Below are 16036 nucleotides of genomic sequence, written 5' to 3'. Positions count from 1 at the left end.
CAGGAAAGCTGGGATTCATCATAACTGAACAAGTGGTTGTAGAATACCAAAGCAAATGTCCTATTTGACTCTTACTGATGAATTTTATTTCAGAAAACATAGTACATGTTCATTTTATCTATGGTTTCTGCCTGAAATATGAGGCTTACGCCTAAAGCTGAATGGTAGGAAATGAAATTTCCAGTGGAGTGTTCATGAGGAATGGTCTTTGGCAGCAAAGGAGGATGGACATCAAGGGAATGCAAAGATTGTAGGGGCTCGTGTAGAATTAAGTGTTGATGGAAGAACTATGTCCAAAAGATGGACTGGAAGTTGTTGGAGACAAGATCAAACATTTTGTAGGACTTGTTTCACTTTCATCAAGCTGCTAAATTTGCTAAGATAGTGTACATCTGCACAAGTCAAGAAGCAGACTTCATAAAGTTCTTTATATGTGACTGCATATTTCTAAGGCTTTTCGCTTTATTTGGTGAGAAACTGCAAAATGCTAAGGATTGTGAGGACGAGAGGACCACTTTCCAAATTCTGAACAAAATAGTTTTATTCTGATTACTGCTAATTGAGTGGGAGACATATTATTGGTCTCTGCCACTATATTTCCAAGTTTTGCCTGGTGCATTGTGTTACTCATTTAGTACCACATTACAAAGCATTGATTCAGTATATTTTCGGACTTGATACTGCATTATAAAGCTATTTTCCAGCACAAAATACTTAGTACAAAACCAGCAAAGAGAGCTTTATTTAATGGGTTGTACAAAGCATTTAATTGGTTTTGAAAAGCATTTGGCTACTGCATCTGGAATTACTTTCAAATATATATTTCTTGGTCTTCTGGGGTATTTATCTACTTTTAATAAGAAGTGGTTTATTAGTTATTCAGTCTCTTTCCAGAAAGTCAGCCTTTTGCTCTTCAAAGGTTAAAGATTAAAGAAAAAATGCTGGAGGCAAAATCATACAAAAGTTCTTTTGTAGCCCAGAAAAATAAAAGACTTGATTTAAGCAGTACTGAAAAAGTTTCTGAAGTTGATTTTTTTTTAATATATATATATACAGCTTTATGTGAAATATGTTGCTATTTAGCCAGGCAGAACTGAATGCAACAAGAACTCCTGCCTCAGCCTCCTTCTGCAGACCAGAGCACTGTGGCCCCTGAGCTCACAGACAGCAATTGTACAATGCTGTCGTATTTTCTTCCACTTTGCATGCCAGTGGCTAAATCTCTTTTTCATAGGAAAAGGCTGTGTAATTCTGCAGTGCCATTATCACAAGTGAAGCAAAAAATAAAAGCGTGTAGATTTGCTGGTCCGCTTGCACATGTTTGAGCGATTATTTAAAAAAATAGCATTTCTATCAGTATAACTTTTCAAATAGATGAATGTTTAATCTTCCTTGCTGCCAGCCAGGTGCAGCCCAGCCCTGACCCGAGTGCATGGTGTTGTGTTGGTGCAGCTAAAGGATCCATAAAGCTTAGAGGAGGTTTTATTTCCCGAGGCACAGCGCTGTGTGTAAGGACACGGTTTGTTCAGCTGAGGGCTGAGCTGCAGCTCAGGAGTGCAGGTGCCAACACACAGCAGTGTCAGTTTCCACAAGTGAAAGAATTTTCAAATTGCAAAGCATGATACTATTTGCCACCAGTTTGAAAATAAGCTTTTGTGGGAGGCCACAGCAATGCTTCCCTCACTGAGTCGCACTGACCAACACCCCACCTTTTATGCTGATTACTTTCATAGGTTTTCTAAGACCACAAGACAGGTAGTCTTTGCAACATCAATGTAAAATACTTTTAAAGGCTGTCGTTTACTGTCTTACAATTAGGACATCTAATATCACCTAGCTTTCAGTACATTTTGATCACATCCACAGTTCCCAGTTACTGTATTGCACAGCTGTTCTGTTTGCAGATTTTAAAAATAAATTTATAATGCCATTGATTGTAATACATACTGTACAAACATTGAGGCAATTTTTCTTTTCATTTATTTTCCAAGACCTCTAAATATACAAGAACTCCATGAGGCATTTTAATCTTATTTTCGTCTTCAGCTTAAATTTCTGCATTCTTTCTTATATTCCAGGATGGAGGCAGTCTTATTTTTTTAACTTTTTTTTTTCATTTCCAAGTGTTTTCCAATTAGGCATACTTATGAGGAACATTTCTGCTTGTTTTGGTGTGCTCCTTGGTGCACTGAGAGCTCCTTTGTTTCAGTCTCCTCCAAAATACAGATGAATTGATAAAAACATCAGAAGTGCTATTGCAATAAGTGTGAAATGAAACAAAAATAACTTTAACCACATGCTGGCAGGGAGAAGTAGTGCACAGCCAATGTGTTAGCCTTGTCCGTTTCTAAGTGTTAATTTGTCCTTTCCTGTTCTTGAAAGAAAATATTTTTATTTCTTGGGATAAGCTCTATTTATAGAGGATGCAATTGTTATTTGCCATAGACCATACAGTTAAATTATCCTAACTCAATTTATTTCTTCTCTTGTCTAAGTTGGTCTTTGTGATGTCATTTATTGTGGGTGATTTGTGTTAATCTCTTTCTCATCAGTAAAGAACCAGGTGTTAGGCTTTGTTCTGCAGTTTGGGTTATGTTTATATCCATCTCTTTAGGAAAATAAGGGTTCTGATTCTGTGTTTGTAAGGTTAGAGTGGCCAGCCAGGAAATGTGCTTGTGAAGAAGGCCCAGAAAAATCTGGTTCTTCATGGTTTGGAGGCAGAATAACTATCCAGACAGCACAAACGTTTAGTTAGAAGAACTCATTAAATAAAACAGAAAAGAATTTATTAGTGGCTACTGGACAAGTATGAGCTACTACTCCAGGTTTGTAATAGAAATAATATTTGTGTTGTCGTCTTGGTGACTGAGTGTTAACCTTTCACGTATAGGTACAAGCTGTGCTAAGCAAAGAATGGCACGTGCATCAGCTCATGTTCTGCTCAGTGTAAATCAGTAGTGAGAGGGACATTGTCCCAGGTTTTCTGCAGTGCCTTGTTTCTTGTAGAACATGAAGATAAAACTGCAACTTCAAGTTTCAACCTTTGAGAAACTTCCATACTCTGCATTTCTGTCAGTTGATTCTGGTCTGTTTGCAGTCATTCTGTTAACACTATGAAATAGTTCAAAATCTTAATTTACCTACATTATTTGTGTTTAAGTCAAGTACTATGTACCTTATGATTACTTTTTCTCCTTAATTCCCATAATTCTGAAGAGAATCCTCTCCAACTTCCCTGTAGTTCTCCTTTTTCCACTGCTTCTGCCAATACTCTTCTTAATTCATACAAAAGTTAACTAGAAACAGTAGAGATTGCATGCCATTTTAGACAGAAACTGGAAGTTTGAAAGAGTTCAAGCTAGGTATTATTAATAATTTAATTTTCACAGTCACAATCAGTAATATTTTTAAATGTTCTGAATTGTTAGCTTCTGTGTACAGTGTTCTCTCTATTTAAAAATGAAATAAAACATGAAAGCCAAGATGCAATAAATCAGTAGATTATTGTTAACTAGATGTGTAATATAGGTCACTGTAAACTCCACTTTTCCATTTACTATCTGCAGATCTGAACATCTCTTTGTCTTGTAAGATTTCCTTTTACAGGATCTATGGAAAATGCAGCAAGCTACCTTTTAAATATGTTAATTAATTATAAGTTCATTTTACACTGCTTATCATGACCCTTACTTTAATGCAAAAAAATTATACCCGTGATGTTTCAAAGCATATAGCAGACAAAGAAGGCCGTGCAGTACATTTGCATATTAAAATATGCCAAACAGTTTGTGTATGCAGTCAAACTTAAAATGTCTGATTTCTGGCTAAGATAGAATGGGAAGATGAGAGAGCAAAAGCAGAGCCATACTGGATCAAATCAAGATTATGTTTTGTCCAGTATCATGTCTGCAGGAATACATGTAAGCTGATAGCTGCAGTCAAAAAGCAACCACGCAATCATATGTAACATTCCTCTTCCAGTTTCCGAGTATCAGTTTCCAAGCTCTTCCAGCTGAAGGGATTTCCTGGACCAGATTCTGCATTCTGTGTGGGTTGTAAACTGCGGTGGTTTTGTCTTCCATGGAGTTATTCAGATCTCCATTGTGCTCATTACATTTAGCCTCCAGAACATCCTTTGCCAGCAAGGTCTACAGGTTTGTTCTGCTGTGTGGAGTCGCCGCCACAGTTTTATTTCTGACCAGTCTGGCCCATCTAGTTTCTTTTGGTTCCCCTAGCTTTATGTTTTTAGAAGAAAGCATTATTATTGTTGATTCTAAGTTGACCTCGCTCAGAAGCATGAGGATTTGGGTCGTTGGTAGTAAATGGCTGGCATTTTTATTTGTCTTCTGGTTTGCTTACTAGCATTTCATATTTTCAGCTGTTAAACCTATGAGGATTAGAAACGTGTCCATTAAAATGATGAGTTTTGTGCATGTTACATAAACAATTCAGGAAACTTCACGACCATTTCCTGTAATGACTACAGAGTAAAACTCCTCCATCATTGTCAATACTACATCACTGTGATGAAGCTCCTTGTCTATCAGCAGATGATAAAATGATGGTGGAGGATATCATGGTGAACAGAGTACAGGGGGCACATGCAACTTTTGGCTGCTTTAGGAGACAGAAAATGGGCAGGAATCTGTGGTGGCCTTTAGTGTTTCATATCATGGTACGTGTTGAATATCATAAGGTGAGAAAGGGGAAGAGTGTGCCTGTAAAGATCTCTAGATGGATGTTCTGTCCTTTTTGTTCAGAGGCTGAAGTGAAAGGAGTTCTGGAGATCATTAAGAGAGAAGTTGACATGGGTATATTGGGCTACTACGTTTCCTTTTGAACTAGATAATGAACTTGGACAGTTACTATAGCAGGTGACTCATTAGCACTGTTTCATTTTCTAGGAGGTAGACTGTGAGTGTGAATAATGCGGTTGCAATCCCTTATGTGGTTTGAAAAGTAATAATAGCAATTGTTCTTAATCTTTTAGTAGTAAATTCCAGATTTTACTTAAATTTAACAAAAGACTTGAACTAGTGATAACTTGACTGAATTCCTAAAAATTGGGTTTGTTCATTGTAATTATACTTGAATGACTGAGAATAGGGGAGAAAAATGCCTATTGCACATGAACAGGCATAGCAGAATCTCTTTAAGCATCAATGTTTAAGGGAGACAAAGTTATTTTCTACCAAATTATTTCACATCAGGCTGTCGATGATTAATTTTTTCTTATCACTTGCAATGAATATTTGCTGAAGAACTAATCTCTGTTTTAGTCTTTTTCACTTCCTTCTATTTCCTGGCTCTGACTGGAGAAAGGAAAACTAAAATAACACAAATTAAACTTTTCCCCTTTTTGCTGTCCAGTGAATCTGGAAATACCTACTGAATGACAAATGGTCTTCTGTGATAATTTTACTGCATTAAGCAGGAAATAAGATGCTGAGAAAGACAGATTAGCATTGACCACTTGGGAGCTGAATTATAGTAACAATCTTTCCATGAGAATTTTGTCAGCTCCATGGTGAATAACACAGATGTGCTTTAGTAACTGGATTTAGATGCTTTGACATGCAGCAAATATTGGGTATTTGGGTGCTTTTATGTAACTGTTAAGTGTCAGAAAATGATAATGAAATGCTTCTTTAAAATTAAATGTAATTTGTGTATATTTGTGGTTTTAAGCAATCTTAATGTTCTGCAAATTCACCTAATTTTTTACTCTCATGAATTAAATATGCAGTTTTGCAGCAGCAGAGTTGGTGGTTACTTTTGAAATTGATTTACAGGAAAAGATGGAAGAGATCACTATAACAAATAGTAAATAAAGAAAATATAAATAGCCTTATTTTTATACATAAATAGTGATTTTCACTTCTTAATGAGCCTTGCAGTTGGTTATAGGTTTCACTTCAAGCTGGATTTTTACCTTATATCTCAAATTTTTCTGAAACTTGCTGTACGGTATGACTTTCATACTTCTGTAGTATTTTCCTTGGTGATGATCACTGAAATTTAGGGTATGGAAAGTCAGAAAAAGCATTTACTCTCTTGATTGATCCCTTCATAGTCCAAGATCACCATTGCATAGTAACTTTTCCTAAATGCACAAGTATCAGAGTTCTGCAAATAATCACATATAGGTACTTTGGAGGTCAGCATATGTTTGCATAGGAAATTTATTTTATTCTTTTCCAAATATAAATGGTTTACAGAAATTAAGAGAAAACTAGATGCTTTTTGTTCTCTAATATAGATTAAAATAAAATACATCTGAAAGCTTTTCCTCATTCTTTTCCCATGTGGTTTTTCTGCAAAATGTTTCTGTTATAAATTAGTTATTTCTCAATTTTAGTAACCTTTAGAACTACTTACTTGAATAAGGGAAGGAATATATTGTGTTAAATTCTTGCTTTAGAAATTAATGGAGCTAAAAGAATAACTAAACTAAACTAAACTAAATAAATAACTAAAAAGTTATTTATTCTTAAAGGTGATGGTGTTTTACTTACTGACATTGGAATTGATTTTAAAATGAGTGATGGGAGTTTGAAAAATATGTTTTGGATACCAAAGTCCAGTTTCTAACAACTCTGAATTTAGCTGTGTATCTATGTATGAGGAAGTTTGTTTTCAATCACTTACAAGCTGTGATATGTGTGCCTCAAATGCCACTTTCAACATGTCTTCTACCTTTTGTTAAGTCATAATTGATTTCTTGGAAGTATTTGGGCTTATTTGTACTGCTACATACTAATTTTTTTTTAATATTTATTTTTTAAAGCTCTCTTTCACCTTGTTTGCACTTCCAATGTTGATGTGAAAAATGCACTGACATTCAGTGGGCCCCTGGAAGATATGTTCGGGTACACAGTCCAACAGTATGAAAATGAGGAAGGGAAATGGTAAGCTCTTTTTCTTTTTTTAACTGAACACTCCAAATTATCAGGCATTCAATGCTGTACTTTTATTTTCAAGTTAGGGTCAGATTCTGTTAGGCATATTTCTTAAACTTATGCACAGTCCTTAGGAAATCTGGAAAGATTGGGAGAGAGAAAAATCCACATGTATACCTCCAATTATCTCCTCAAGTATATAAATGACTTCACAAAATGGGTAAATTCCCTCACTGACGGTGCTGAGAAAGTACTATGTTTTGCCTAAGCTCTGTTTTTTCCATTTACCAAATGACATCTTTACTTTTTCCTTCAGTTAATGTATTTACAATTAAATTGCTCCTGTTTTACCTACATAATCTGCATTAAGTGCTTTTTTCCCTAAAGTTTTCTGACCGAGGCTGTCTAAACTGAATTTTTTAACTCAGTTGGAAGATTTGCCTGTCAAAATATTAATTAGTACTGTACTCCCTCTGCCTTCTCTTTTGGAGGGCTAAATATGTCTTGCAACTGGTAATATATTTGCGTTTGGGGCCTGGAGCCTTTATCTTAACCTCTTATTTCCTTCCTGTTGTTCTAAGTAGAGGCTGTATTTTGGCGTGCTCACTCATATCATTGCTTCTTGATCATTTGATAAACACCTGCCTATGCTTTTCCCTTGTTAAACCCCAGAGGCTGATGACTGGACTGGAGGACTGAAATAACAATTGTATTGTAAAAGGTTTGGGAAAGAGATCTCTATCATTCTTTGCAGCTGGCTCTGGTTTTCCCAGAGCTTTTTCGATAATTCTTGGTAAACCCAGGGACTCCTGCAGGCATGCAGGAATGACAGGCAGCAGGAGGCTGAGTGACAGACAGGCCAGACTGTTCTGTGGTGAGCAATCACCACTGCAATTCTGGTTCTGCCGGACTCTGGGAGTCTGACCACCACTTCAACACAGTGCCCAGAGAAACGAAACCACAGAGCCTGCTTTTGAACGTGCTAGTTCTTGACTGCTGCCATTGTAGGATGTTTAAATGCACATTTGTATGAGGGTCATGAGAGAATAAGAGTAATGACCTTCTTTGAGCTAATTTAGACCTTCAGGAAATGGAATCCATTCTAGGAGCTGGGATTTTGCAAAGTAAGCTATATTGTTCTAAACAGTCCTGAAACCTTTCAGAAGCAAACAATAATACGAGCTGGAACTGGTGGTTCTACTAGTAGCCAGACAGTGATATAAACTAGTGTGCTAGATCTGAACATCTCTGAAATTGAACTTCAGAACTCCTGTAAGTTGTCAAGCTTTCAGCATGTCAATATTTAAAGCAGAAAATGTGTAAGCTGATAGTTGAAAATATACAAGACAGCCTTGAGAGGATTTTTCTACTGCTATAATGCTACCTATAGGACACCAATAGAGCTTTCCAGCACCAAATGGTGTTTGAACCTGACTGCAGCTGTTTCTCAATAACTCAGGGATTCCCTCATGCAAAAAGACAAAAAATAGCCTTTCACATAACACTCTTCATGGGACTCTTTCTTTCTGAGAAGGGAACAGCACAGGGGCTTGAGCCTGATGACCATTGACCACCTCCCAGGGAATGTCAGGCACACTCAGCTTCTCTGCATTTCACAAGTTTTAAATTTCTTTTAATAACCTTTTTTTTTATTAATGAGAGGGAAGAACACATTAATATTAACACATTAATTAATTAACACAAATAATGCTCCACATTATTTAAGACTAAATTCTTCCTCTGAGCGCTTGTGAGCCTCTCCTTTGGCATTTGGTCTCAGAGCTTCAAAAACAGGTTTTCATCTAAGATCTTGTAAAGATCAAGGACATATTAAATAAAGCATATCTTTCCTTCTGTATTACTTCTAAGACTTGTCGTCTACCCACCTATATTGCTTTAATTTTCCTCTGGAATTTTTTAAAATGTTATTCTATTCTGTAATTTGGTATATAAGCACATTTCATGTCCTTATTATTTCTCTTGCATTTGAACTGGTATAATACATACTTTTCTTTTTCTCCATTGCAATGCTAGTGCGGAGCTTGCTGCACCAGCACTCTCTCTGTAAGTTTTATTTGCTGACTTTTGTGCCTTGTTAGAGAGAAGACATTTCAGGTAACTTATTTAATTTACAGGGTACTTATTGGTTCACCACTAGTTGGCCAACCTGAGAAAAGAACAGGAGATGTCTACAAATGCCCTGTAGGAAGGGACAGCCCATCACCCTGCATAAAACTGAACTTACCAGGTATGAAAGGAAATAAAGCTGTGTCACATGGAGGAGTAATAGAGGTCAGATCTTAGGAGACTTTTAGCTAGTAAGTAAACATTAGAAATGCTTTTCTAGTGAAAATTTGCATGGGGCTCCAGAGCTAAATGAAAAGAAGCTGAGTTTGTAACATTAAAAATAATTTTATTTTAAGGCTTCTTGCTATCCTGTGGAAAACATGCTCATGGTTTTAGAATGGGTATATGGTGGTCTTATCAAAACTGTATTATGACTGACATTAATTGACTGTGGTTGGCAGTCCTGGCCATTGAGTCAGGAAGGTCTTGGATCATAGTTTCATGGTTACCTTTCCAAAGCTCTCTGAAGCCAAGAGCCTTCATAATGCCATCAGTAAGCTTTTGATGAAAATGTAACTAGGCTGATGCATCTTAATATGCCAAAGGTAAATATTAATAATTTTCTTGGTCAAGTCAAGAAGTACCTGATGTAGACTGGAACAAAATTCCCGTTTAATATGAACTTCACTGAATATACCTGTTGTGAGATTTTTTTACCTACTTCTGTTCCTTGAAAATCTAAATGTCAATAATGTAACATAATAGTAATAAATAGAAAAGTTATTAAGTCAGTCATAGCAAGACAAGGTAAAAAATGAATTTTTTTTTTCCTAATTAGCAAAACTCTGTGCGTAGTAGTATCTTGTTTTCATTGTGCTGTTATTTTTACTTTTTTTTTTCTTTTCTTGTGGTTCAAGAAAACTATTTGAGACAGCAACCCAGACAAATTTTCTGGGATAAAAGCCAGTCTCAGAAATTTTTCTTGATTGTTGCAATTGAAGAAGGAGGGGGAAGGGTGCTAAAATATTTGATGAAACCAGTGTCAGTCTGGGTTTTATTTTAGAAGCTGGAAGCTCCATACTAGGGGATATATAATTTAACATTTTGTTTTCATGTTCCCAAATACTTAACATTTTAATCTATTTATAGCTTCTACTTCAGTTCCTAATGTTGTGGAAGTAAAAGAAAACATGACTCTTGGAACAACCTTAGTGACTAACCCAAAAGGAGGGTTTCTGGTAAGAAAGGACTTTTTGCTAATTTTAAAAGTCTGGTTTTTTTCTCGGGTATCATAACAAAAACATTTCACTCTTTCATTTTTTAAAGGCATGTGGACCACTTTATGCTTATAAATGTGGACGTTTGCATTACACTACTGGAGTTTGTTCTAATGTCAGCTCCACTTTTGAAACCGTTGAGGCCATTGCTCCGTCTGTGCAAGGTATGCATGCTGCAGGAATTTTCCTGTGTGTCCAAAAATAAAGAGTGCCAAACAAGACAAATGTATACACATAGGCATACTGAAAAAAAATGAACTGCTTAACTTAGCTACCAGCATTACCAAGTTAAGTAAATGTTTTCATTGTCCGTATATAACCTAAATTCTTCCTACTTTTGGAATTTATCTCAGTATAAACAATCATTACAGTGCTATGTAACATCCAAACACAACTGCTAAAAATAGTTGCTTATGTTTTTAACTTATGGCCAAAAGACTCCTTTTAAATAATGACCGCATATTGAGACCTAATACAAACCCAGCTTAGTAACATGCATACAAATCTTAAAGACCTGGTCCTTTGAAAAAACTGTAGAAGAATAGACTGACATTGAATAAGATAGGGAATCACTGGTAAACACTCCAGTTATGTGAACTTCTTCCATTCTTAAATTTCTCATAAGAAAACCCCTTCCTGATAAAGGGAACACAAGCCATGTGAAATACAAGGCCAAAGTTGAAGAATTATGTTTGGCATCAAACATGTCAGTTCAGCCCCACTGCAGAAGGATATACATTTGTTACTAGTGACAAAAGTAGCTGGAGCTGTGAGATAAGTCTGATCCTTGTTACTGTCAATTCTTATGTGGCAATTTGTGTTGCAGAGTGTAAAACCCAGTTGGACATTGTCATAGTCCTTGATGGGTCCAACAGCATTTATCCATGGGAGAGTGTCACAGACTTTCTGAACAGCCTCCTAAGAAACATGGATATCGGTCCTCAGCAAACACAGGTAACATGGAAGATATTTTATGTTTTTTAATTTGAGAGCAAAAAGCAGTTTACAGGAAATGGTATAACAGTGTCATCTATGGACATCTTCAATTCCAAGAACTTAGAGCAGCAGGATACTAAAGCAAAATAGCTGAAACCGCAACTAAGTCACTACTCAGTCATCAAGCAGCAATGTCAGGAAGACAATCCCTCCCCCACTGCTCAGGCAGTCTGGTGAAACCAGCTTTCTAACCTAGAGACAAAAGTTAAGTGCATTAAGTGAGGCTACTTGAACACTGTCCTTTCCCACTTCCTTCCTCTCCACAGCCCCTTCTTGTCTTCCTTTGTACTTCGTTGCACAAAGGTCATTTCTGCTCTTCTGAAGCACACATGCGTGGTTTGGGCAGCCTTTGATTGTAAGCTTGTTGGAGCAGTGCTCTTGGTACTGTGGAACATTGGGCATGCAGCCTTTAAACCTTGAGATCCTAATTAACGAGTGGCTGTTTAGCTGCATGTTATTAATGGCAGAAGCTGCATTTATATAATAAGTGGAGAGGGCCAAATTCCCAGCTGCTATAAATCAGTGCGGTTCCATCAGAATTAATGGAGCTACAACCAATTACCCCTCTGAGGATCTGGCATATGTCCCACAGGCTGCTGAACAGATTATGTAAATATCAGTTCTAAAAGAACTCTGGGAAGGGGGAAACACTGACTCTGGGATACATATTAACACAAAAAGCTTTATTAACAGCAAGAGAAAAAACTCTTTCTTCCTTTGCTTTCTCTATTTTCTGCCTCCCAAAATCAAGGATTTTCCAGGACCTCCTGTAATAAATCATATGCTACAGGCAGTTTTGCAGTTTTGGGTTAGCTGCTAACATTCAGCTCCTGCCTTCACAAAGGAGACTGTGAGAGGATGTAAAGGATACCTCTGTCTGCAGAGAGCATTACCCCATAATTTTCCATGTTAATTGGGGTTTTCAAGTTACCACCCAGGTCCTCTGCTGTCTATACTGAACACTGGCTGATAAAATAACTTATAAACTGTCAACTTCGCAATCGTATCCTGTTATTTTAAAAACACTTTTCTTCAGATATTGTGAGGAAGAAGGAAAAACACTTTGTCAAATTCAGCAGAAAGGAAAAAATTCCTTCTGTTGTCTTAAATAGATGATTACTCAAACATGTACCATTTAAAAATACTTAAATCTGACCTTAACAGTATGGGGCATTGGGTGCATGGAAATCATCACTGTCTTTTGCCCAAAGGTCTTCATAGGAGTGGTACACAGGGGAATCAGCTCTACTGCACCCTCACTCCTCTTCTTCACCCAGCAACTCCTAAATTTTTACAATGCCACACCTCTGTTATTCAGTTTTGGAATACTGCCTCATCTGTGTGACTTAGCTTGTGCACAAAAGGTCCCTCTCTGGACTGCACTCCAGTAGCCTCCCATCTCCACCTACAAAATCCCTTGTGCCCACAGTTTGGCATAGCTACCCCCTGTTCTCACACGTACACATATTCACTTGAGGACGTCAGCTTTGGCATCTGGTTGCTGCAGAGCAGAAACATTTGAGAGGGAGATAAGAATGGGATAAGGAGGAGAGGGGCTGAAAAGCTGGAAATGAATGACAAAAGCTCGGTGGAATTTTCTCAGTCCCTCTTACCATCCTTCCCCAGAACACATCTCATCTTTCTCCCCTCCTCTGAGCCCCCTGCTTGGGAACCCTGGGGCATCTGAAGCTAGTAATGAGTTTATACTCTGCCCCTCACCCACACTGTCTCCTTTCTCAGAAAAAATTGTTTAAATGACTATACAATAGGGAAGAGGAGAAAAAACAGAGCAGGCTTATTTATCCCTTCTCCTCTGGGAGCGCAGAAGAGAAGCATAGGAACAATAACTTAGTTTTTGTCTGTTTAAATTGATTTTTCCAATTTGATTTTTTATTACTGAGCATGTAGAAATCAGCAGACGTTCACTGACTTAAGATTGTTTTGCACAGGAAAGGAATGAGGTGATTACAGAATAACTCCTTAGCAGATTGGGTGTGACTTGTTCAAAACTGTGTTTTGATTAGAGGCTTTTGAGATTTTTTTTTTCCCCCTTACCTCCTCCATGAACAATGGTCATTAGACTTGTAGCAAGTTGAGAGAAATTGCTCAGTGTCCTGTGTTTGGCAGATTTGAAAATGAAAGCCTGAAGTTTCAGATGCAGAAGGCCAAAGTTTATGGTATTTTTTTCCTTCCCTTCATCTTTCTCTTCTCCAGATAATCTACAACACCATACTGATGATTAAGCTGCATATCTTGAGTTTCGGGATAAAGGAAGTAAAAGGAAAGTGATGATAGAAAAATGGAAAAAGAAAGAGGAATTATGTAGAAATAGTAAATAGTAGGAACAAAATCAAAATACTTCTCTTGGCCTTTTTTAACTTCATTTTTAACTGTTGTGGAGATAATTATGTTTTTAATATGGAGGGGTAGGTTTTTTAATCGTTCACATATGAATAACTTTCTGTGGATTTCTCTCAAATGAGAAAGCAGGATACTTGAATAAATTCAGTTCCAGCTTTAACACTAATCTGGAAAGGCCTTCAGAAATCTGAAATTCAGTGGGACAGATTTTGGAACAAAGCAGTTCTCTGGGCTACAATTTATTCAGTGAAATAAAGTGGGACAGATTTGAAATTCAGTGGGACAGATTTTGTTATCACATGCCATTATAATTATAGTCCATAATCATATGTAACTAGCATTTCATAATGCTCATTTTATTGATGTTTATTGTGAAATATTATATATGACATAGGGAGTTACAGATATTTGGCCTGTACCTTACTGTGTCTCCAGAGGGACTATATCAGTACACTAATAACTCAACAGAAGTGTAATTAAGAGGTATTACAAAGATTAAGAATGAAGAAAGGTTTTTGCAAGAGTTTACAAATAATTTGTGTCTTGAAGTAAACAAAATGTGAGAGATTTTTTTTTTCAGTTCAGATGTCTTTAAAAAGATCTCCTTATGAAAAGAGATATTATCCATTAATGCTTCCCAAAGCATTTCTGCTTTTCTTTTACATTAAGTATCAGTACATCCAAAAATATATCTGATTTCTCCCAACATCCCAATGCTGAAAACCCTAACATGATTTCATGTAATAAATGGTTTTCCTTTCATTTTGTCATTTTAGATTTTGGGTTTTGCCAAATTGATTAGCTTAATAATTTATTGGGAAAGTCAGAATGTACTTTCCAAATAAGGGTCTGTATTCATTTATAGGACAACAATAAATTGTAGCCCTGAGAACTTTTTTGTTCCAAAGTAGAACAGTTCATCACTTGCCTGTTCTCTTGTACAACACTTTTCACAGGAACTGGGGACAATTAAGGAATTATTCCCTTGTGTAATGTAAAAGCCATGGAATGCTAGGGAAGGGAACATAAACTTAAGAATTACAAGAATGTTCAATAGATTATGGTCAGCAATGCTGGGAAAATAATGGGTTCTCTGGAGCAGAGCAGAATTATATCCTTTGGTGTAGTATTGCATTTTCCAGATAGAAATTAAACAAGCAAATCAAAACATATGGTGCCTGTAAGCATCATTCTTAGAGGCTTGCTGAAGTCCCATAAAGGCACATTTGCATCATGTAGATGTGCCACTTTTAGTTTTTCATAAGATGAAAAGGCTACGAAAGTTCAAACCTTCATTGCTGTCTAGTAACTCTAATTTTACAAGGTGATCATTCTGTGATCCTGTAGGAGACTGGAACATGAAGCCTAGTAGCATTTTCTCAGAGGCTTTTTGTTATCTTTTATTGAGGAATGGTTTGTCTTTGATGCTATGGAATATGTAGAACATGATGATCAGTGTTTTCAAAGCTAGTGCTAAGGAAGGGTCGCTCATGACAATTGTATCCCACAAGATAACCACATGCCCCTCTTCCTTCCTGATTTACAAGCTATGCTGCACAGTGCAGTTTTCAGACTCAGATGTTCTTCCCATTCACTTCCTGAGAAGGAAATGCTCAAAATGTGTACTTGCTGTGATCATGGACGTTTCCTTTCAAACAGGAAATGATACAACTCAATGTCAGCCTGTAATCTATTTTTAGTAAAATGACAACACCAACATGGGTCTCTAGAATCATGAAAGACTGGCAGATGCTTTTCACTGGCAGCAGTCAATGGATGATTTCATTATTGGTAGCTCCGAAGCTGTAGAGAAGGACCACACCAAACAGCTTCCCAGCATACTATCATCTCTAGCTACAATTGGTACATGGCACTGAATTCTTAAGCCATTACTCCTCTTCCAGAAAATCATGCATGATGCAAATCTCTTGTTCATCACAGTTCACAGCAGTCTTTTTAAAAAACTAACAGCATCCTATTCAGACAATGTAGTGTGTCACTCTACATGCACACCACAAAACAGTTGCCTTGGAGGGAACAGGTTAAAAATTTCATCTTCAGCTTGTGATTTATTCAGTGCCACATGAGTGCTCTGAGTGATGATACAGAGTATGCCCTGGTTGGTTCTGTAAACACTGCACAGGGTTAATAGCCCACTGCTCACGGGAACATTGCAACCTCTGCATTCTCTCTGCTGCAGATGGAAGAGGGAAACAAATATCTGAAAGGCAGCAACTTGCCTTAACTTTGCGCCCACATCAGTTCTTCCAGATTTCACTGTCTTTTCAAAAAGATACAGAAATTCAGTGGGACAGATTTTGTTATCACATGCCATTATAATTATAGTCCCATAATCATATGTAACTAACATTTCATAATGATCATTTTATTGATGTTTACTGTGAAATATTTATCCAATTCTAACCCTTCTGCTAC

At 36.9% G+C, this 16036-nt stretch overlaps 1 protein-coding gene across 1 annotated transcript in view; it reads left to right on the top strand.

Annotated features, from left to right (window-relative positions):
* ITGA1 (integrin subunit alpha 1) overlaps positions 1–16036 on the top strand; it is a 73673-nt gene that overhangs the window by 21822 nt on the left and 35815 nt on the right. The window contains exons 2-6 of the mRNA XM_014889710.2: positions 6788–6908; positions 9035–9147; positions 10116–10204; positions 10293–10407; positions 11070–11197. Of these exons, the coding sequence (XP_014745196.1) occupies positions 6788–6908; positions 9035–9147; positions 10116–10204; positions 10293–10407; positions 11070–11197 (566 nt within the window). The remainder of the gene's footprint in view (positions 1–6787; positions 6909–9034; positions 9148–10115; positions 10205–10292; positions 10408–11069; positions 11198–16036) is intronic.

Source organism: Sturnus vulgaris, chromosome Z (genome assembly GCF_052056855.1).
Source record: "Sturnus vulgaris isolate bStuVul1 chromosome Z, bStuVul1.hap1, whole genome shotgun sequence".
Classification (NCBI taxonomy): domain Eukaryota; kingdom Metazoa; phylum Chordata; class Aves; order Passeriformes; family Sturnidae; genus Sturnus; species Sturnus vulgaris.
This window is presented reverse-complemented; position numbering and strand designations above follow the sequence as displayed.